The sequence below is a fragment of the Papio anubis genome, chromosome 2, assembly GCF_008728515.1.
Source record: "Papio anubis isolate 15944 chromosome 2, Panubis1.0, whole genome shotgun sequence".
Lineage (NCBI taxonomy): Eukaryota > Metazoa > Chordata > Mammalia > Primates > Cercopithecidae > Papio > Papio anubis.
In genome coordinates, this window is record NC_044977.1 from 161,816,766 (window position 1) to 161,840,629 (window position 23,864).

Below are 23,864 nucleotides of genomic sequence, written 5' to 3' on the forward strand. Positions count from 1 at the left end.
AAAAAAGCCTTCTTACATTAAATACCTGGGTATTTCAGGAAGAAGTTTTATTTGACTTAAATTGTGAAGGCAGTTTCTCATTTGAGGAAAAGAAAGATAACATGTTTCAGTTGAAATGTCAAGATCCTTTGATTGCACATTTAGTTTCCTAGGATAAATTATTCTAGCCAGTGGAGCAGAAACTGGCTAATCAAAGGAACAGTGCACAGTTACACTTCTGTATATCATTCTCTTTTTTGAAAATAATAGCTGGAATTTTTTAAAAAGTGAAATTACAATTTACCACCTCAACTCAGAGGACATATTAGCTTGATAACTTATTCACGGTTGCTGGTGAGTTCAGGCTTAAATATCAGCTGCCACTCACAAGTGTTTACACTTGACCTTTCCGAATAAGACATCAAACGTCTTGGTAGTGGGTGGGTTTAAACAAAGCTGCCCACGCGAGAACCATTGTGGAGCTTCTTGTTCCGGGGCCAGTCACGGACAAGCTCATGACCAGCACGCTCAGATGCGACAATCAGATAACAAGAGGCAAGAGAAGACTTTCTGGGAAATAAAAGATCGTTTTTGTGATTTCTTTAAATTCAGATCATATTAATTAGGTGGAGATAGACATTATTTCTCCTGTTTATGTAAAATAATTTAGACAATGAAGTCACGAAATTCATGAGAATAATTTAAAAACTGTTGGAACTTCCCAATGTTTTTCTTGGCATTCAGTCACTACACATAGAAATGTATACTATGCCGACTCCTAATGACTTAGCAGGTCCCTCAGGCTTTGTTCCACAGGATGTGACATTTCCTCTGCCAACTTTTCCTGCCTCCTTTCCCAATCATAGGACTGCTATTCTCCCTGACAAGTAAAGAATGACAAGAACTTTTATTTTAAAAGATGTTTTATGTATCTTTTAAATATTTTTAATGTATATATCTGCCTCTGAAATTATTAAGAATGGCTTAATAATAATCCCTTTCATCTTATTGCAGAAGACACTATTGTAATAGCATGACTAGGAAGGAAACATAGCTAATTATTAAGATGAATCATTTAGCAAGGTGGGGAAAAATCCCTTGTGTGTAAAAATATCTAGTGATTGACATGTTACCAAATTTATACAAAATACATTTCCATGTAATTGAGACTGATTTTTCCTCTTAGATGGAAAGAACCTTCCTGATCAGGAGTGGTGTTGGGGGAATGTTTTCCTTATGAAATGAGAAACAGAGCTTCTGTAGGGCCATCTGAGATCAGGATGCTTGCTTCAAGATGCCACTCTGCCTCTCTCCCCACCTGCCAAGTGTTTCCTGTCTCCTGGCTGCTTCCTATTGGCTTATTGTAAGGATTTTGACTTCTACGCTGCATGAACCGGGGAGTCACTGGAAGAGTTTCAGAGGTGCACCTTGGTAGACTCACGCTTTCTCTGGATCTCATTGGCTGCTCTTATGAGTCCAGAATGGAAGAGGATGAGGACAAATGCAGGGGGATGTTAGGAGACCACTGGGCAGGTCCCTGTCATTTCTCTCTCTGTGATTCCTTTTGCTGCCACTTTCTCCTTGTCCCCTTGGCTCCAGCCCCCTGTCGTCCTTGCTGTTTCTTGCACCTGTGAGGCATGTTCCTGCCTCAGGCTCTCTGCCTGCTGTGCTGTCACTCCGCAGACCCACGTGACTTCCTCCTGAACCCCCTTCAGGCCTCTGATCAAACATCACCCTCTCATCGAGGCCTTCCTTGACCACACTGCTTAAAATTGTCCCCCTCTCTTCGCCTTACCACCTTCACTGCCTCATTTCTCCTTTGCACTTACTCACCATCTGACATGGTTATCCAGAGCACGGGCCCCACGAGGAAGGGTCTGTCTTGTCCACTGCTGGACCCCTGACACCTACCCCTGGGGCTGGCCCACAGTTGGGAATTGCATGGCTGTCTGAAGCCAGCACCCTCCTGGTTCTGTTGTTCCCTGGAAGTGGGGTTCAGTGTACCCCACGAACCAAGGCCCTCGTCTCAGAGGGCATGCACATGGTCGCCGCTTCAACTGTGCATTCACACTGGGCCCTTCCTGCAGTTTACTCTCCTATGTCAGATGCCCTTCAATGAAAGCAAGTACATTGCCACCATGTCACACCTCTAGTTACCATTTTCTTTATGGTCCAGGTCCTGACCAGCTCTAAAGATGGGCCAGCTGCTGTATTTCCAAGAACCCCATGACTTCCAGGGCCCCTTGTTCCCAGGGAAGCCCCACACCCCAGTCGTCCTGTGCATAACCTCATGGGCCAGCACCTGGTAGCTGCCGGAAGGCTGGGCCCCTCCAGTCCTACCTCTAGTCCTGCCACTTTACAACTGAGCACCTCCCGCTGCAGCCTGCTGAGTCCTTCAGAGTCCTTGCCGCTGGCCCTGTTTACTTTTTTCTGAGAAGGTATCTGTGATGCCAAAGAGAGAAAAGCAGCATTTGCTAATTTGGATAAAATATTTCTTTGGGAAGGGCAAATTGATGTACAGTTGTCCCTCAGTATCTGTTGGGACTGGTTCCAGGACCCCTGTGGATACCAAAACCCTCAGATGCTCAAGTTCCTTATATCAAATAGTGTAGAATTTACGTATAACCTAAACACTTCCTCCTGTACACTTCAAATCATCTCTAGATCCCTTACACTACCTAATACAATCTAAATGCTATATAAATAATTGTTGTACTGTATTTTTTAAATTGCTTTTTTTTTTTATTGTTGTGCTATTATTTTATTGGACTCCCCTCTCCCCCTCCTGCCCCAGTAATTTCAATCCAAGGTTGGTAGAATCCATGGATGCAGAAACAATGGATACTGAGGGCCAGCTGACTAGACCTATTTTTGTTGTAATTACTCATTCTCTTCTACCTCATTAAGCTTGGTTCTTTCAAGCATGAATACCTGGTTGAATCTGCATAACCTCTTATTATCGACCTACCTTTGTTCACACACAAATGATTGCTGCTTAGAGCTCTCCTACTAGGCTCCTTTGGTAAAATAAATTTTATTTTCTCAAGATAGAAAGAAATGTGATACCTTGCAGGTTCTGTGGTTTCCGTGTTTTGCTGGATTGCAAGTTCTTCAGGCTTAAACAAATATTCTGTACCCCAACATCGGTAGTACCCAGCTCTCAGTTGAGAAAGAGATGTAATTAATGTGAATGCCACTCTTGGCCCCAGGCACTCCTGACTTGCCTCCACTGGGGACTGGTTCATACCCTCCTCTCCTGGCCTCAGTTTCCACAGCTCTTAGTGAGGCCTTTGCCTTATACTTCAGAAATAGTCAGTATGACTTTGAAGATGAAAATTCGCCCCAAAAACCGCTCTCTGTTATCACTGTGAAACCAGAGATGGAATGGAAAAATGGATTTCTGAGACATTTTAAATTATTCCTTGCTTGTCTTTAGAGGCAAAATTCAGATAAGAAAACTTATCAATTATACTTTTGTTTCTACTCAAAAACTCATGACTACTCACTCAAAAGCTCCTTGTTCTTATCTTAAAACATTGTTTACAGTGTCCCAGATGAATGGCAACAAATCCTGGGGTTTGCTGTTTGGATGGTACATTTATTCCCTGGGGAAAGAAGTAACAGTTTGAGATGGAGCAGGGTTGGGGTGGGAGAATACTTCTCATTCTGAGGAATATCTAATTTTGCCAAGATGAGCATTTCTGGTTCTTAGTCTATTGATGAAAATAACTGGTTTGTTTCTGGAACTTTTGACAAAAAAATAAATAAATTTGTAGCTGAGGGAGTTTGGTTTTAAAATGCAAACACAGGAGTTATGAGTCGAGACTTGGACAGGGTGTCATTTTCTTTTTAAAGGGCAGCAGTATGATTCTTGGATTTGTCTTTGTTATCTTGACTTTTAATCCAGATTCCTGGGCAGTTGGTCAGCCCCAGGACATCTCCAGGGGCAGGTGGCCTGGCTTTGGCACACTACCCAGTAAATCTCTGCCTGAGAGGATGCTTCAGCTGGGAGGCCAGCCTGATTTTTAAAGGCAGAATTGGACTATTTACTCTCAAACACTCAGTAACACACACTGTTTAGAAAGAAACATTCCTATTCTGGGAGGTAGGAGGAGACACACAGAAGTATCATTTACTTCTAGTCTTTTCTGGTAGAAGCTATGAAACTGAGTTTACTTTCTGGAAATTTGTAGTTTATTTTCTAGAAAATTGCATTTTATCACTGCAAAAAGGATTTTATTTCCAAATGAGTAGGCTTTTGAGCAAGAGTTTTGGAGTCACAGAGATGGAGTTAAGAAAGTGATAATGTGCAGTGGCGATTCTCAAGTTCAAGGAGGAAAAATAACATGCTTTTATTGGGAGACTTTGCTTGTCTATAAAAGAAAGTAGCTATTGGCATTTATGTAGAAGTCAGCAGTTTCTTGGCACCAAATAAATAATTTTGTTGTGAATCGAGGGAGAATTATCCATAGTATTTTTTACTAACCAAAGAAATGCAAGGAGAATTGTAATTCATCAGGTTTTGATGGTCAGGAAAGTCAAGCTGTGTTATTAGGGTCATGACAATCACAGACATTACGGATGGCTGACCTGTCGTGTGTTTGTGTGGATAGAGGGCAGAGGGTGGAGTGTGAAATACATCACAGAATTATGTCAAATAATCTGTATAATTACTATTGATTAAAATTGAAGTGCACAGCTAGAAAAGTGGGTAGTGATACACTACGGTCTTGCTGAACACTGGGTAAGAAAATCATGGCAAACGTTGAGTCTGTTTTGGAAATGTTCTAAAACCAGACTATTAACACAGTGAGCCATTTTAAATGTGGCTTGCTACGTGTTTGGAGAGAAACACATACTCTTTTATTAGGAACATGAAACAAACTCTTTGAGCCGCAGTATCACTGCGAGTGAGTTTAATTGCTGGGATTAATAAATCACAGCTGCGAACGTTAAATTCTTGGCAGGATTCTTTATTCAGCTGTTTTCCCCTTGCCCCATTACATTCCAGATTTATGGTCTGCATTATGTCTGGAGCCAGAAGTAAGCTTGCTCTTTTCCTCTGCGGCTGTTACGTGGTTGCCCTGGGAGCCCACACCGGGGAGGAGAGCGTGGCTGAACATCACGAGGCTGAATATTACGTGGCTGCCGTGTACGAGCATCCATCCATCTTGAGTCCGAACCCTGTGGCTCTCATCAGCCGCCAGGAGGCCTTGGAGCTCATGAACCAGAACCTTGACATCTATGAACAGCAAGTGGTGACTGCAGCCCAAAAGGCAAGAATGCTTCTCAGAACCTGAGTTTCTCTCGTAGAACAGAGCAAATTGCTCTTTATCCCTTGAGTAAATCCCTTTACCCCTTGGGTAATCCTAGGCTTCCTACCACCCTCTGAAAAATCATCCAACGGCTGGGTGCGGTGGCTCAAGCCTGTAATCCCAGCACTTTGGGAGGCGGAGGCGGGCGGATCACGAGGTCAGGAGATCGAGACCATCCTGGCTAACACAGTGAAACCCCGTCTCTACTAAAAATACAAAACATTAGCCGGGCGTGGTGGCGGGCGCCTGTAGTTCCAGCTACACAGGAGGCTGAGGCAGGAGGATGGCGTGAACCCGCGAGGCGGAGCTTGCAGTGAGTCGAGACTGCGCCACTGCCCTCCAGCCTGGGTGACTGAGCGAGACTCCGTCTCAAAACAAAAACAAAAACAAAAACAATCATCCAGCTAGTTAACCTGAGTTGAATTAGTCAGTTGGATTAGGAGCCTTACCCCTCAGAGAGTGGTCCGTGGACTGGCAGCATCAGCATCCCCTGGGAGCTTGTTAGAAATGCAGAATCCTTTGGGAGGCTGAGACGGGCGGATCACGAGGTCAGGAGATCGAGACTATCCTGGCTAACACGGTGAAACCCCGTCTCTACTAAAAAATACAAAAAACTAGCCGGGCGAGGTGGCGGGCGCCTGTAGTCCCAGCTACTCGGGAGGCTGAGGCAGGAGAATGGCGTGAACCCGGGAGGCGGAGCTTGTAGTGAGTCGAGACTGCGCCACTGCACTCCAGCCTGGGCGACAGAGCGAGACTCCGTCTCAAAAAAAAAAAAAAAAAAGGAAAAAGAAAAAGAAATGCAGAATCTTGGAGCGCACCCCAGACCTACCGAATCAGAATGTGCGTTTTAGCGGGATCCCCAGGTGATGCTTTCAAACACGGCAAGTATGAGAAGCCCAGGACTAGATCTCCGGTTCGCAAGTGTGGTTGTACATAAGAATCACCAGACAAGTGGTAAACAGTATGGCTGCCTGGGTTCCAGAGAGTCCGTTGTAATTGGTGTGGAAGGGGTGTGGACTGGGCATTGGGATTGTTTTCAGGCTCCCCAGGGCAGTCTAATGTGCAGAAAAATTTGAAGATGACTGGGCGTGACGACCTCTCTGAGTCATTCAAAGCCTCACTGAAGTAGTAAACATCTGCAAGAATGCCTTTTGCTCCCTTCAGACTGTTTGGGGCTCGTTTCCGGTCTCTATGTCGGACTGTGAACAGTCTGAGACCTTTGCCCAGACAGAACAGACCCCAAACTGACAAAGGGAAGGTCAGTGCCAGCCTTTGTGAAGGCTTCCTGGTTGACCTGAATTTCTTGCTCTCTCCAGGAAGGGTGGGGACAAAGGAGAGGCCCCCCGGGGGCAAAGAGGGAAATGTGGTGCCAGAGGTTGCCTCAGAAAATGCCCTGCTGGAAAACACAAACCCAAAGGGAAGTTTGGGCTGTAACTGGTGCAGGGTGACCAAGCGCAGCTGCTTGAGGAAGCTCTGCTGTGCCTCAACAGGATGTAAACTCATTGTGAGCAACGCTTTCCTGCTCTCTGGGAACGTACAGGGCAGAACCAGCAGGTCCTGCCCCAAACAGTCCCTGCCTTAGAGCAGGGCGGTCAGGATGGCCTGGACAGCCACAGCAATTAAAAAAGTGCTACGTTTTAAAAGTTTAGTCTATAAATATATGTACGAAGGCTATGTGTGCGGGGTTGGGGGTGATTTTGGGGGGTATGTATGTGTGTATAACATGATGTTGAAAGGCAACTTGAAGACTTGGTCCAGCTTCTGATGGGTGACACTTCTTTTTTTCAACCAAGATCAACTTTTGCAAGGGTGACACTTTTCTTTAGTTCCAACCTGACGTACGGTTTCTCCTTGAACACCTTCAGTGGCTCAGAACTCTCAGTCTCACAGGACCATTTGTTCCAATGGTGGGAACTTCTGGACAGGTCTTCCTTTCAATGAGCAGCAGTCAGCCTCCCCGTAACTGCCACCACGATTCCGTCCTCAGAGCTAAAGGGAGCAGGCCGTGTCCCTTACCGCGGCATGCCATCTTCTCCACCTTTGAGGGCAGCTGTCGTGACCCCCAGCATCTGTCCCCCAGGCTATATCCTCAGTCTCTTCCACAGTTCCTTAGGAGACTCAGTTTCCAAACCTTCTACTAAAGACTTCCACGTGTTCTCTGTGCTCAGAACTGTATGTAGCTCTCCCGATTCTAACAAGGCCAGGATGGAGAATTCTCACCTGTCTCATTCTAGATGTTGTCCCCAGCAAACCGCTGGCAGCCACACGTCTCACTGTGGGTTATGTATAAGGCACTTGCTGTCAACTAAAACACCTTTTCACACAAGCAGACACACATGCTGCCGTTGCCATCCTGTACTTATAAAGGTGATTGATTTAAGCTGAGGGCAAGACTTCACATTTATGCTGTGAAATTTCATCATTCCAGCCTGTTGGGCTATTTAGGGATCTTTACTGACATCCCAAGTATCAGTTACCTTTACGTCATTCACACATTTGATACACACCTCATTTATGTCTATGCTGAAGTCAGTGTAAAAAAAACCCAGGCTACGCCCTCAGACCTCCTGATGACACTGATCTCCTAGAGGGCAGGCATTCTCTTGATAGAGATGTTTGCCTGCATGGCACTGAGTCCAGCACCTGAAATGTCATCTGCCTCTTGCTTCCCTCCCCTGTCCACCGGACCATTCTGAGACATTTGGCAAATGACACACTGAAACCCAGACTGTGACTGTAGAATTCTCCTGCATTCACCTTTCCATAACCTGCCCCCAAAGGAAGCACTTAACACGGTTTTGTTGAACCCACGCCAGCTGCACAGCATCACTCCGTCTCTATTTGTTTTCCAGGACCAGGATGAAGCTGTTGATGTGATCACTTTTAGAATTTACAGATATCTCAGTTCCCATACCTGGTTCTATGTTTTGTGTTGGTTTGTTTTCCAGCAGCACTTTTATTTTTCCTTACACGATGATGTGTTGCTGGGGCCTAATGTTCTCACATAACAGTAGAAAACCGTAATTTGTTGTCCTCTCTTTAAAGAATCGAGAATTGCATACAGAAAAACCTTACATAAATTAAAAAGGATGAATACATTTACAGGAGTAAATGCAAACAACTTTCAACTCAGACAAGTAACAGCCCATGGTGTTCTGGCAAAAAACATCAGCTAAGAAAGGAAGCTGGGTCCTAAGTCTTGGACTTTCCAACCCTTACAGACCAGCAGCACAGAAACTACTGGTTCAGGAGCCCTTGCCAGTCTCTAGAGAAATCCCAGAACACGCAACCCTGACACATTAATACCCTGCACAGATCAGAGACTGCTGGCCACGCAGGCTCACCGAGCCACAGACTTGTCTTCCATAAGCACTTTCTTACCTTAGCCACAAAGTGACCAAGCCACATGTACTGAGGGTTGAAAATCAAAGATATGTACAGGGTATTAAGCAAATCTGGTTATATGTTTTAAAGCAACTTCTAAGACAAATTGATAGCAAGTTTGTGTGAAAGTTTTATATCAAAGTTGTTATAAGAGGTTCCTGAGCAAACCAATTGAAATATCGTCATGCATTGCTTAATGACAGGGATATGTTCTGAAAGGATGCATCATTAGGCCATTGTGTCATTGTGCATGCCTCATAGCATATACTTACACAAACCTACATGGTAGGGCCTACTATGCACCTGGGCTATATGGTATGGCCCATTGTTCCTAGGTTATAAACCTTTACAGCATGTTACACTGAACACTGTAGAGTTGTAGCAAATGGTGAGCATTTGTGTATGTAAACATAGAAAAGGTACAATAAAAATTCAGTACTATAATCTTATGGAACCACCATCACATATGTGGTCTGTCATTGACCAAACTGTCATTATGCAGTGCATGACTATATTTCTGTCTCAGTAGAGGCGTTCATAGGGGAAAAACAGAGTCCAGTTTCAAGCTGATTCAGCTGGGCAGTCACTTGGGTTTGTAACCTTCATTCCTCAGAAGGAAGGGGTTCTTGATCTCATTGAGGTCTACCAGAAAGTTGCTGAAGCCATTTATCAGGAATGCAAATTACTTCCTAGATATCCTCATCACATCAGACCCAAAGTTTTGCCCCAGCTCAGGTTTGGTTCCTCTCCTCATTCCTGGTTGATAATAATCTAGTATGTATACATAATTTCAATGTTCTTCTCCGTGAAGAACCATTCGGTGCTCTCACAGTTTTGTTTTTAATAAAGAAAAATGTCTATCCAACTATAATTTTCAAAAATCTGAAAAGATGACTCATGCAAATATAGAATGAATAAAGCTTTTATTTAATTCATTAATTAAGGAACCAGTAAGATGGTAAAGCTGGTTCAAAGGAAAATTTGAGGAATGGAAATGTGTATATCAGTCAGTCCACTGATTGTTGAAATGAATTTCCTAATAGATGCAAAACTGGGTAATGTCCTATAGGGCAATACAATTGTAATCTTTGAGGTGATATTTTAAATAACAAAGTCAAACAGTGGTACATTCTGTAGCTAATTAAAGAATAATGGAGTGAGCCTGTTAAACAATACCCTAGTATAATTTGGAAAGCCTGCATCTCCATCTTTGCCTTATTTTTAGGTTTGTGATAATTTTTCTTTACACGTTCATTGCTAAGTGTGCAATGAGATGATACTGTACTGGAAGGAACATACATTGGTATAATATTTCTGGAAAGCAGTTTGGCGGTGTGTGTTAAGAACTTAAAAGTTTAATTTTTAGGCCAGGTGCTATGGCGTATGCCTGTAATCCCAGCACTTTGGGAGGCCAAAGCGGGCGGATCACTTGAAGTCAGGAGTTTGAGACCAGCCTGATGGTCTCAAACCATCTCTACTAAAAATCTCTACTAAAAATACAAAATTTAGCCAGGTGTGGTGGCGCATGTCTGTAATCCCAGCTACTCGGGAGGCTAAGGCACGAGAATTACTTGAACCCAGGAGGCGGAGGTTGCAGTGAGCCGAGATCACAACACTGCACTCCAGCCTGGGCGACAGACCAAGACCGTCTCTCAGAAAACAAAACAAAACTTAAAACTCTAATTTTTATACCCTTTGACCCAGTAATTTCACTTGTAAGACTTTCTTCCAAAGAAATAATCAGAGATGCAATCAAAGATTTGTGTGAAGTATATAATTATGCAATAAGTGTTTTAGGCACACTATGCAGATGGTTACCACAGTTTTCTTTTTATTACAAAAAGTTGGGGACACTTCAAATTCCAATAATAGAGGGTAAACTATGGCGCCCTCTTAAATATGATGTGGCCCTATTACAAATGTATTTTTGAAAGAGTGTGTGTGTGTGTGTGTGTGTGTGTGTGTGTGTGTGACTGAGCTTCACTCTATCACCCAGGCTGGAATGCAATGGAGTGATCTCACCTCACCACGACCTCCGCCTCCCAGGTTCCAGTGATTCTCCTGCCTCAGCCTCCCGAGTAGCTGGGATTACAGGTGCACACCACCATGCCTGGCTAATTTTTGTAGTTTTAATAGAGACGGGGTTTCATCATGTTGGCCAGGCTGGTCTCGAACTCCTGAGCTCAGGTGATCTGCCCACCTGGGCCTCCCAAAGTGTTGGGATTACAGGCATGAGCCACCATGCTTGGTCGTATTTTTAAAGGTCGTATTTTTAATGAGGAAAGTCAAGATGTAAAACCATATATTTATTATTATGTCCATTATATACACATATACAGGTATACAGAGAGAGAAAAAATAATGAAAATATCCAAAATATTAACAATAAGTATCTGTTATAGAATTATGATTTTTTTCCCGTTTTCCAAATTTTCTACATTTAAAGTTTTGAAGCTTTTATAACCAGGAAAAAAATTTAAAAGTTTGCAATGTATTCCAGAAATAAGTGTCTCAAACTTTGCTAATTTGAATTATTCATGCCTTCTCTGCCTGCCTTCTCCACCTTCCTGCCTGGGGCTGGTGTTCCCGGCTTGACATTTTAAACCCTGTAAGTGGAGAGCAGTGGAAGAATGACGCCCCAGCCCTGAGAGCTGAGGGCTGCCCTGTTTGTTTGTATTTTTTTAGCTTGCTGTAAATGTCACAGGGAGCCCCAGGCCATCACAGCCAGGAAGCACAGGATGTTACCAGGTGTGGGAAAAGGCCTTTAGGGTGGCCAGAGTCCCAAAGGGAGCCTCCTAATTCCCAGCTGGGGAATGGAGATTTCAAGTGAGTTCTTGTTTCCAGGCTGAGATCAACACACTTGCGTCTTACCCACTGGCCCAGTGGGTCCTAACCTTGGCTACAAATGAGAATCACCCAGGGGGCCTTTAAACAAACACTGTTGCCAGTATCCCACCCACAGTCAATTAAATCAGACTTCGCAGGGGAGGGCCCCAGCATCAGTGCTTTTCAGGAGTTCCCCACCTGATTTAGATGCACAATGAAAGTTGACAACCACCAGACCAAAGATGCTACATGTGTTAATGGGCCCAGTGTATTCAAGGCCCTGTAGTCAGCCCCATCTCCCCTGGTGCCCTAAGAACTCTAAATCCTTTCTAGCTATTTGCTTGTCAAACTCCTGAGCTTACTTTCATTCCCTCCTTCCCTCACATGACCCCAGGCACAGTTAATGGTTGTTCCTAGAGGACTTTGTCTTTGTTCCTTGGGGATCAGGTGAAGCGAGACAGCATCCCCAAGACTAAGGTCTCTGAGGACAGTAAAGACACTATCTCTGTGCCTCCGGTTCTGGTACAGAGTAGCTTCGTGATGGTTGCCGAGTGAATGAACAGAAGAATGAACGAATGCAGCAGTCTTCCCATCGTCTCATAACAGACTATTCTTCGATGTTTTCCTTTTCAGGGTGTACAGATTATAGTGTTTCCAGAAGATGGCATTCATGGATTCAACTTTACAAGAACATCCATTTATCCATTTTTGGACTTCATGCCGTCTCCCCAGGTGGTCGGGTGGAACCCATGCCTGGAGCCTCGCCGTTTCAATGACACGGAGGTGATTTTGGCCTTTTTCCTCCATAGGCTGAGGGTACACAGAGATGAACTAAGTCAGGGACCAGAAGCTATGACATGTTAACTGAGATCGAAAGGAGCCCTTAGGATCCCAAAAATCCAACCCAGACTCCCAAAGATCCACGTGCCACATGTTCATTCCATTAAAGAATGTCTGACGTTACAAGGCACTTATTCATCTACGGATCTTTCCATTTATTAATTATACGAGAAATACAGGAATGTATACTTAAGCCAAACCAAAACAAACCAAAAGTTAAAAAAGAAAAGTTCATCTTCACCACAGCCTGCCCCTCCTCCTATGCCCTTGCTTAGAGAAACTGCCATCAACAATTTGATGTGCATTCAGCTGTATTCTTTTCTATGCATTTCATAGTTATTGACATCCTGTTTGTTTGTTTGTTTGTTTTTGTTTTTGTTTTTGTTTTTGTTTTTTGAGACAGAGTCTTGCTCTGTCCCCGAGGCTGGAGTGGTGCAATCTTGGCTCACTGCAAGCTCCGCCTCCCAGGTTCACGCCATTCTCCTGCCTCAACCTCCCGAGTAGCTGGGACTACAGGTGCCCACCACCACGCCCAGCTAATTTTTTTTTTTTTTTTTTTTTTTTGTATTTTTAGTAGAGACGGGATTTCACCGTGTTAGCCAGGATGATCTCAATCTCCTGACCTCGTGATCCATCCACCTCGGCCTTACAAAGTGCTGGGATTACAGGCGTGAGCCACCGCACCCGGCCTTGACATCCTCTTTTTAAGCGTACTATATGCTTATTCACTTTTAAATGTTTGCTATTATATTTTTGTAAACATGTTCAAGTTTTTCTGTAAAATAAAATTTTTAGAAATGAAATCTCTCAGGCCAGGTGCGGTGACTCACTCCTGTAATCCCAGCACTTTGGGAGGCTAAGGTGGGCAGATCACCTGAGGCTGGGAGTTTGAGACCAGCCTGACCAACATAGAGAAACCCCATCTCTACTAAAAATACAAAATTAGCCAGGGGTGGTGGTGCATGCCTGCAATCCCAGCTACTCAGGAGGCTGAGGTAGGAGAATCACTTGAACCCAGGAGGCAGGGGTTGCGGTGAGCCAAGATTGCGCCCCTGTACTCCAGCCTGGGCAACAGGAGCAAAACTCTGCCTCAAAAAAAAAATGGAATCCCTCAAAGGATATATTCATTTTTAAATGATATTAAAGAGTACCAAATTTCCCCCTTAAAAACTTTGATTTCACTTTACAGCCCCAGTAATACAGTATTGAGTGCCTCTTTTTTCATCCTTTGGTCAATGCAAGATAGAATAATCTTTTGAGCCTGGGCACGTTGGTTCACATCTGTAATCCCAGCATTTTGGGAGGCCGAGGCTGGCGGATAGGTTGAGCTTATGAGTTCGAGACCTTCCTGGCCAACATGGTGAAACCTCGTCTCTACAAAAAATACAAAAATTAGCTGGATGTGGTGATGCATGCCTGTAGTCCCAGCCACTCGGGGGGCTGAGGTGGGAGGATGGCTTGAGCCTGGGAGGCAGAGGTTGCAGTGAGACAAGATTGTGCCGCTGCACTCCAGCCTGGGCAACAGAGCCAGACCCTGCCTCAAAAAAAAAAAAAAAGAAAAGAAAAAGAATAATCTTTTGAATTGTTGCCAGTCTTATGCAGGTGAGAAATGATAGCTATCTCATTGCTTTAGTTTGCATTTCTCTCTCACTAATGAGACTGAGCATCTTTTGAGATGTTCGCAGGCCATTTTTCTTTGTTCTTCTGTGAATCACCTGTCTATATCCTTTGCACATTTTCAGTAGTGATTGCTTTTTTCTTATTGATATACAATAGCTGTTTATTATGGATACAATATAAGTAGTTTTGTATTTAAAAATTGTGAGAGCCAAGTACAATGGTGCACACCTGTAGTCCCAGCTTCTTAGGAGGCTGAGACGAGAGGATTGCTTGAGGCCAAGAGTTTGAGTCCAGCCTGGGCAATATAACAAGACCCTGTCTCTTGAAAAAAAAATAAAAGAAGCAAAAGGAAGGATTTAAAAGCTCATGTATTGATACCTTTTTTTCCTCTAGGTGCTCCAGCGCCTGAGTTGTATGGCCATCAAGGGAGATATGTTCTTGGTGGCCAATCTTGGGACAAAGCAGCCTTGTCATAGCAGTGACCCAGGGTGCCCAAATGATGGGAGATACCAGTTCAACACAAATGTCGTGTTCAGCAATAAGGGAACCCTTGTTGACCGCTACCGTAAACACAACCTGTACTTTGAGGCAGCGTTTGATGTTCCTCTTAACGTGGATCACATCACCTTTGATACCCCCTTTGCTGGCAGGTTTGGCATCTTCACGTGCTTTGATATATTGTTCTTTGACCCTGCCGTCAGACTCCTCAGAGACTACAAGGTGAAGCATGTTGTGTACCCGACTGCCTGGATGAACCAGCTCCCACTCTTGGCAGCAATTGAGATTCAGAAAGCTTTTGCTGTTGCCTTTGGCATCAACGTTCTGGCAGCTAATGTCCACCACCCAATTCTGGGGATGACAGGGAGTGGCATACACACCCCTCTGGAGTCCTTTTGGTACCATGACATGGAGAATCCCGAAGGTCACCTTATAATTGCCCAGGTGGCCAAAAATCCAGTGGGTCTCATTGGTGCAGGGAATGCAACAGGAGAAACGGACCCATCCCATACTAAGTTTTTAAAAATTTTGTCAGGCGATCCGTACTGTGAGAAGGATGCTCAGGAAGTCCACTGTGATGAAGCCACCAAGTGGAACATGAATGCTCCTCCCACATTTCACTCTGAGATGATGTATGACAATTTCACCCTGGTCCCTGTCTGGGGAAAGGAAGGCTATCTCCACGTCTGTTCAAATGGCCTCTGCTGTTATTTACTTTATGAGAGGCCCACCTTATCCGAAGAGTTGTATGCCCTGGGGGTCTTTGATGGGCTTCACACAGTACATGGCACTTACTACATCCAAGTGTGTGCCTTGGTCAGGTGTGGGGGTCTTGGCTTCGGCACCTGTGGACAGGAGATCACAGAGGCCACAGCGATATTCGAGTTTCACCTGTGGGGCAACTTCAGTACTTCCTATATCTTTCCTTTGTTTCTGACGTCGGGGATGACCCTAGAAGTCCCTGACCAGCTTGGCTGGGAGAAGGACCACTATTTCCTGAGGAAGAGTGGGCTGTCCTCCGGGCTGGTGACGGCAGCTCTCTATGGGCGCTTGTATGAGAGGGACTAGGAAAAGTATGTGGTCTGTGGGGGCGGACTCTGGCCATCATGGTGACAGCCTTGCACTTCTATAGGCTACAAGCCCTGGGACCACCTTTCTGCCTTAAGGGCAGGAGCCCACTTCTGTGGCACCAGATTCCACCCTGGGAACTGTGGAACAAGTAGGAGAGGCAGATTCCCTCAGTGTCTTCCTCTTAAACCTCAATCATCGAGACATTAGCTGGTATTTTCTATTCACATTTATCTTTTTCAAGCCACATCTTCCTCTAACAAATCTCTCAGTATGCAATTGGTCTCAAGCTAAAACAAAAATAAATGTCAGTTTCTATTTTACACATCCACAAGGTAGTGGCTTGGGTTTTTTTTTTTGTTATTGTTTTTAATCTTGTTGATCAAGTGACTTACCCAGGACATGTAAATATTTCATAAGCCTTAAACATTTTCTGAGGTAAGAAACAAGCTCTCAAAGCAAAAGCTCGATTAGAAATGGCCCCTGTGGGGAACGTTCCCATTCTGGCCAACCGGAACTCTATCCAGATGAAATGGCAATGCTAGCGCCACCGGCAGCGTCAGAAATGTAGACCTTAAAGCGGCTCTTAAAAATAGAAAAGAAGTGTTCCTCACATCTGCCAGTAATGGAATTTTCTGTCAGTAAATGGAATGTGTAGGCAGGACCTGGAATAACTGGAGAGAGTGCAGCGCTTCGGGGTGAAGGGCGGGTGGGGACTGGAAAATGTTGAGACGGGGGCAGCCATGGGAAGGTATGAGTAATGGAATTCTTTCTGTACAGCACAGCTCATCCGGGGATTCTAGGGACCTTAATAAATCACGGTAGCTTTGGGCAAGAGTTGGGCACGTTGCCTGACTGTGCAGGATGGCTTGATGCTGGTATCATTTGATCCGGAGCCCTATAGAGGATCTCCTTGCTTAGCAGCGATGCTTGGCACCCCATAGAGATAAGTTGCAAGGACTGCCATGAAGGGCGTGAAGGGTGGCCCACTTTAGTCATGCATGTATTCAATCACCCAACAGGCACAGAGCAGGAGCTTCCCATGTCAGGAATTCCAGATGCAAAATTACCAGATTGAATACAGTGAAGACGTTTTTAGGCCACTGGTTTCTGTGTCATTTGTGTCCAACATTTCAGAGCCATTTTAAAAAGGATTTTGACTTCATGCCTAGTAGCTGTTTCAGATCATTTTTTAAGTGCAGAATGGATAATTAGTCTTCAGTGATTTGCCTCTTAAATGTGGCCATTTAGTTTGAACCCCTTTTTAGTTTTCTAAACAGTATGTGCTTAAACATCACACAGTTTTACAAAGCAAGAAAAAAAATGAAACAATCTCCCTATTCCCCCCACGGTGTAGGCCTTCAGATCCTTTTCTGGCTTTTAGGCAGGATAATTAACAACATGGATTCTATGGTCAGACTGATGGGGTTTCCATGCATGGCCTCACCATCTGCCCCTCACTGGGAGACCTCGGGCCTCAGTTTTTTATTCGTAGAATGCATGTTGAATAAACCATGTGGGAAAAAGCAGAGCCAGCACCAGCCCCTGCTGACTCACTGATCCCTCGAAAAGGTCTGGGATGAGTCAAGTCTTCAGGGAATAAGCAGGAAGGACTTGAAATTCCTGAGCAAGCCCCGGGTTCCCCACGCCCTAGGAAGTCCCTCTGGAAGGGGAGCAGGACCTCTCCCATCAAATGGCAGAGTTCGCTTTCCCGCCCAGTGCAGCTCCCACCAGGCGTGAGCTGGCAGGCCGGAAGCGGCCCCAGATGTGGCTGTCCGCCGCCCACTCTGCTTCTCTGCCTCAAACCCCAGGGAGACAGAAATTCCCTAAAAATGCATATCGTTGCTTTATGCCAAGATGATTCAAATAAGCCTGAGAAAGAGAGGCCAGTTCTAAATACAGACTTGGCAGAACTACTTCACCCAGTAAACATCTAAAAAGCACCTGCAAGATCCTAATTCCGCCCTTCTGGGCAGAGTACCACGAACTTTCCCTGAGTTATTTTCTACCGACAATTTAGAATGAATTGCTCGTGAAGTAGAATGAGGGGAAAAGCAAATAATGGTGGTAGAACAAAGTAATTTTTACAATTCAAAGAAGTGGCTGCCAGCTGACAGAACAAAGTAGAGGATGGGAAAATAAATCATTTTCAGGGAAAAAATACACCTATGACTAATGGTTGTGATACGCTTTCGTCGATTGTAGTCCTGAAATGCAGGAAGCAAATGGCAATCTTGACCACAACATGGAGACAGGAAATCAAATGCATTTTTGGCTAAACCAGTCTTGGGGGAAGTAGCTTGGTTTGCATGGTTTCTCATGTAGGTGCAGCTGTGCTTTTCTGTGGTTTTTCTCACACGGGAAGTGAGAGGCACAGTGGGCTGTATTCACACTGGATTTAAAAGCCCTGTTCTTAGAGAGGAAAAAACCACACCTCCTCACAGACTGCCAAGTCCCAGAGTCCACCACGTCCGCTCCCAAGACAGAGGCCTGTTCGGAGCCCCTGCTAAGGGAAACCCACCTAGGCCACTTTTCCCCACAAGTGGCCCTGCTTGGTACCTGTGCCCCCACCCCCAGCCATGGCATATTGAACCTGGAGGAGGCACCCAGCCCAAGGCCAGCCAATCAGAGCGCTGGCTGGTAGCCCCGGAGGTGTCCCAGCACAGCAGATCTGCTCACAGAGGACCGGCGGTGAGTTAGCCGCTCCGATTCTCAGTGAAACTCAGAACTGCTCAAGTGAAATGACCACTCAAAGAAGAATTTCTCAACAAAGTGGGTTTATATAGGACAACATAGAAAGGCATAAAAGTATGAAATGTATTGTGCACAAAGGCCTAGATTTGAGACAAGAGCTGATGTGACCTGAAGATCTGTGAGTAGGACTGCTTGGGGGGGCATGTTGCTTCTCAGGCCAGAGAAAGGCCCTGGTCTGCTGGCTTCAGTCTTTCACTCCCTAACCCCCCTTTGAATATTAGTTACCTATTCCCACAGAACAAACTGCCCCAAAACTTAATGGCTTAAAACAAGCATGGACATTGTTAATTCACCCAGTTCTGTGGGGCAGGAAAGCGGGTCTCTCATGAGGCTACAGTCAAGATGTCAGCCAAGGCTGCAGCTGGTTGAAGGCCTCACTGGATTTGGAGAATATTATTAGTTGAATAGTGTCTTCCCCTAAAAAGATACGTTGTGATCCTAACCCCTAGTAGCTCAGAAGGTGGCCTTATTTGGAAATAGGGTCTTTGAGGATGTGATGAAGATATAAGTTAAGATGAGGTCACACTAGAGTAGGTGGGCCCTTAATCCAATATAACATGTCCTTGTCAGAAGAGGAGAAGACACACACACATGTGACAACAGGAGCAGAGATCACAGGGATGCCTCTACCAGACAAGGCACACCAGAAATTGTTTGCCAACAAACACCAGAAGTTATAAGAGGCAAGAAACGACCCCCCACACACAACCAATCCCTGCAGGTTTCAGAAGCAGCATGGCTCTGCCAACACCTTGATTTTGGATTTCCAGCTTCCATAACTATGAGACAATATGTTTCCGTTGTTTGAAGCCACCCAGTTCAGGGTAACTTCGATATGGCAGACCTAGGAAACAAATACAGAGGATCACTTGCAAAATGGCCCATTCTGGCAAGTTGGTGCTGGCTGCTAGCAGAAGGTCTCAGTTCCTCACCACATGGGCCTTTCCATAGGGATAGCTGAGTGTCCTCACGATGTGGCCCCTGGCTTCCCCTGAAGCAAGTGATCCAAGAGAGCACAGGTGGAGCCATGATGTCTTCCATGATCTAGTCTCAGAAGTCACACTGCAACATTTGGCACCATCTTATTGAGTTACACAGGTCAGCCCTGCTCCCTGTGGAAAGAGACAGAGGGTGTTAGATGCCCAGAGGTGAATCTCATTGGGTACCATCTGGAGATGGGCTACCACTCTGCTCAATCCAAATCACAGCTCTCCTGTTTCTCACCTCCCAACAGTTCCTGTTCCTCAGGCTGAAGTTCACATTCTGCACAGCCTCAGCTCTGCCTGACCTCTGAGCTCACATGATGTCCCTTACTGTGAACCTGGGTCTCTGGTCCAGCCATAGCTACTTCTTTAAGCTCCTCCAGTGTTCTGAGCACAATGTGGCACCTGTACTGTTGTCTGCTTGAAATGACGTCTTCTGATGAACACGCATCCATCCTTCAAGGTCTACTCTCTCATCACAGCTTGTGACTCTTCCCCTTATTGAACTGGTGTTTCCCATTCCCAGTTCCCAGAGCCCTTTCTCATTGAACTATGTATCTGAGTTCTCTCTGCTGGAACGTGAGCCATGGCGAGAGTAGCCACCTAGCAGTGAGTGACGGCTCTGTGCTGGATGCACATAAATGGTCTCCCTTAACCTCCATGAGCCCTAAAGAAGGTTTGCTACAGCTATTTTGCAGATGGAGAAAATTAACAGAGAGATATTAATGAATTGCTCACATGCAAACATGTGCTGAGTCTTGGATTTGCATCTTCTTTATAGTGACTCCACGGAGACCCACCGTCTAAGACCAGAGCCAGTGCCCTATTCATCTTTTGTCTTTGCAAAAACAACAAAACATTATTTCCCTTTGGAAAGTTTTTTTGATTTTTGTGTTTAGTACTGAAGTAAAACAAAATCTAAATAACAGCTGCACCATTAAAAATGAAATTCCCAATATCTGAACTCTAGACATCATGCATATATAATTTTTTCGTAGATAACTTTTCTTCTCATTTTCCTTCTCCTTCTCCTCATCTTTTTCTTTTTCTTTGAGCAAAAAAAAAAAAAAAGAGAATTGACTAACTCATAACTGGGGAGTCTAAGAATAAATTCTCTTCAGGCATTGCTGAATCCAGGGGCTCAAATGGTGTCTCTGGACACAGTATCACACTCTACTCCGCACTCTTCTTTATCATTTTCGCCCAGAGACAGACTCTCCATGTAGTTGCGACAATGGCCATGACAGTTCTAGACTGTCTCTCAGCAACTCCAGAGAAGAAGTCCCTAATAAAAGTCTCAGGGCTGAACAAGCTGGGCTCTTGCTTAGGGCACATGCCCATCCTGACTCAATGATTGGCCAGAGGGCTGTGATACTTTTTTTTTTTTTTTTTTTTGAGATGGAGGCTCACTCTGACACCCAGGCTGGAGTACAGTGGCGCGATCTCTGCTCATTGCAACCTCCACCTCCCTGGTTCAAGCAATTCTCCTGCCTCAGTCTCCCCAGTAGCTGGGATTACAGGCACATGCCAACAAGCCCGGCGAATTTTTTGTATTTTTATAGAGACAGAGTTTCACCGCGTTAGCCAGGATGGTCTCGATCTCTTCACCTCGTGACCTGCCGACCTCGGCCTCCCAAAGTGCTGGGATTACAGGCGTGAGCCACCGCACCCGGCCAGGGCTGTGATATTCTGATTGGCCAGCACTGAGTCACATGGCCACCGTCAGGGTGAGGGATGATACGCTTAGCTCTGACCTGAAATTCATGGATTGAGGGGTGGGGGCTGTTTCGCAGGGAACACTGGGACAGCGTTACCAGGGGAAAGGGAATGGGATATAGTCGGTCCAAAAGAGTAAATGTCCACGGGATTTTTTTCCCCTGAGCAGAAATTTCACCGGGATTCAATCAGGTATTGCTGTCGTCGGGGCCATGGCAGGAGGGAGACAGCAAATCTTGATTAGTTGAGGAGAGCTTAAGAACAGAGTGATTTACACAGGTGTGGGCAGGATGTAGGGGAACCCGGAAAGGATAATGCACTACCCAGGGGCTAGTGAGAGCAGGAGCTATGAGCGCCCCAGGCCTGAAGGTGTGAAGGGCTGAAGTGGTTACCAGAAGCGGGAGAGGGAAGCTTATGGAGAGAGCAGCCTGGCGGGAGCAGGGGCTGTGAGAGACACAGCCAGACCGTAGTGGTGTGACAGGTGGAGACCCCGGCGATCCATATCCTGTCTCCTCTCTCTTCTCTTCTCTGCTCCGACTCCTGCTGCGACTTGCCACTGACTGGACCCAACAGGAAAGCAGAGGACAAGATAATCTGGTTGGTGCTATCTAGAAGTCAGTGTTGGGGGTCACAGAACAGAATGGAGAGGGGTAGAGCATGCAGGGAAGACAAATGCAGCCCTGGCATGGTTCTTCCAGAACATTCTGCAAGCTCATAAACCAGTTCATTTGAGAAGAAATAGAGGAGTTAAGGAGAGAAGCTTCTTCATGAACATAACCTTGGTAGCTAGTCTCAAGATCAGCCCCCAGTGCTCCCCACCTGCTGGGACCGGTTATGTAACACTTCCCACATTTTTCTGGGGTCGTTTTGTGTAGCCAGTAAAACATGGCAGATGCGATGGCATGTTACTTCTGAAATTGGGTTATAAAAGATACTGCAGGCCGCGCATGGTGGCTCACGCCTGTAATCCCAGCGCTTTGGGAGGCCGAGTCCGGCGGATCACAAGGTCAGGCGTTCAAGACCAGCCTGGCCAATATGGTGAAACCCTGTCTCTACTAAAAATACAAAAATTAGCCGGGCGTGGTGGCACATGCCTGTAGTCCCAGCTACTTGGGAAGCTGAGGGAAAAGAATCGCTTGAACCCGGGAGGCAGAGGTTGCAGTGAGCTGAGATCGCTGAGATCGCACCACCCCTCCAGTCTGGGAAACAGAGAGACACTCCATCTCCAAAAAGAAAAAGAAAAAAAAAAAGATACTACAGCTTCTATCTTGGTTGCTCACTTGCTATCTTGGGTCCCTCCCTCTGGGAAAAGTCAGTTGCCATCTCCCAAGGATCCCAATGGACAGGCCCATTTGGCAAGGAACAGCCACCAGCTAGTTGCATGAGTGAGCCGTGTTGGAAGTGGATCCTCCAGCCACAGTCAAGCTTCCAGACGACAACTGCCCTGGGAAATGACTGCAGCCTCATGAGAGACCCTGAGCCAGAACCACCCCATGAAGTCACTCTTGATTTCCTAAGTCTCAGAAACTGTAAAATATAAATGTGTGTTGTTTTAAAATTCTAGGTTTTGAGGTAATTTGTTATACAGCAATAGATAAGTAATACGATAATCTTGCTACCAGCACCTTAATCTCCCACATCAAAGTTAAAATTCATCCAACACTCAATCTCCCAGCTATGCTGACTGCTCCTAATCAGGTATCTCTCCCACCATATATATATATATATATATATATATATATATATATAGTGCTATTAGTGGCTATTATTTGTTGGGTTTCACAAAGCCAGAAATCATCTACATCTACTCTCTTTTCTTCTGGTTTTGAATAGCAAAATGCAACAGGGAGATGTTCTCAGAGGGAGAACAACAAAAAGAAGGGTCCATGCTGAACAGAACTTGGTTGCTTTGAAATCGGAAGTTCTAGAGGAGGTATTCTGTCAGCGGCTACGAAAATCTCCTGCCCCCAGAATTTTGTCTAACCCACCCCAGACAGAGTTATCCAACAGCCTGGTATGGTACAGACCAGGAGCTCTCAAAAGGTGGGCCCCAGGCAGCAGCACCAGTAGCACCTGGGAAATTGTTGGAAATGCAAATTCTTGGGCTCCACCCCAGATCACCTTAATTGGGCTCTCTGGGAGTAGGGCCCATCAATCTGTGTTTAGCAAGCCTTCCAGGTGATTCTGATCCTAATCAAGTGTGAGCCCACTGTCTAATGCGGCGCATACCAAAGCGGGTGCACGGGTCTTAATCATCACCTTAGTCCTCTGAAACAGGCAAGTGTGTCCATTTTACAGAAGAAGGAACTAAGGCCTGGAAGGGAAGTCCTTGCCCGAGACTAAACAGAATCCCAGCAACATAGGGCAAGCCTGGAATTCCCACCCCGGACCAGTGCACAGCCAGTGCTTCCACATCGCCAACCCAGAAATGTTTTCTCTCTGCATCATGCTCATTTTCAACCCTTTCTGGGTGACTCATTCATCATCCAAATATATTATTTGTGTTTTGTTTGACTAAAGGCAATTACATTTACATTTTCTCGAAGTACTGGAATGTAATGGGTGAAATTCCTACCAGTGATCTGGAAGAACTCTAAGGGTCTAAAGTGATTCTTTCATAATTAAAGATATGATGATGTATAATGTGATTTGTAAGATAAGGTATAACTTTGGGGGTGTTCTAATTCTTTAAAAATTGTTGATCCAACTATGGATGTCTTGCAACTCTCAAAAAGTCATGTGTGAAAATTAAGCATTAGTTCCGTGTAAAATACAGTGCTAGAAACTGTGGAGGATGCAAAGTCGCAGAAGACTGTTACTGTTTTTTAAAATTGATTTTTTAAAAATAGAGACAGGGTTTCGCCATATTGGCCAGGCTGAA

The 23,864-nt window shown here is 45.2% G+C and overlaps 1 protein-coding gene across 2 annotated transcripts in view; it reads left to right on the plus strand.

The window, feature by feature from the left end:
* The window catches only part of BTD (biotinidase), a 45,606-nt gene extending 28,975 nt beyond the window's left edge, over positions 1 to 16,631 (plus strand). For both annotated transcript variants that reach the window (XM_009201756.4, XM_009201757.4), the window contains exons 2-4: positions 4,991 to 5,255; positions 12,138 to 12,287; positions 14,358 to 16,631. In XM_009201756.4, the coding sequence (XP_009200020.1) occupies positions 4,991 to 5,255; positions 12,138 to 12,287; positions 14,358 to 15,530 (1,588 nt within the window). In that variant the 3' untranslated portion in view covers positions 15,531 to 16,631. The remainder of the gene's footprint in view (positions 1 to 4,990; positions 5,256 to 12,137; positions 12,288 to 14,357) is intronic.
* Positions 16,632 to 23,864: the final 7,233 nt, after the last annotated feature.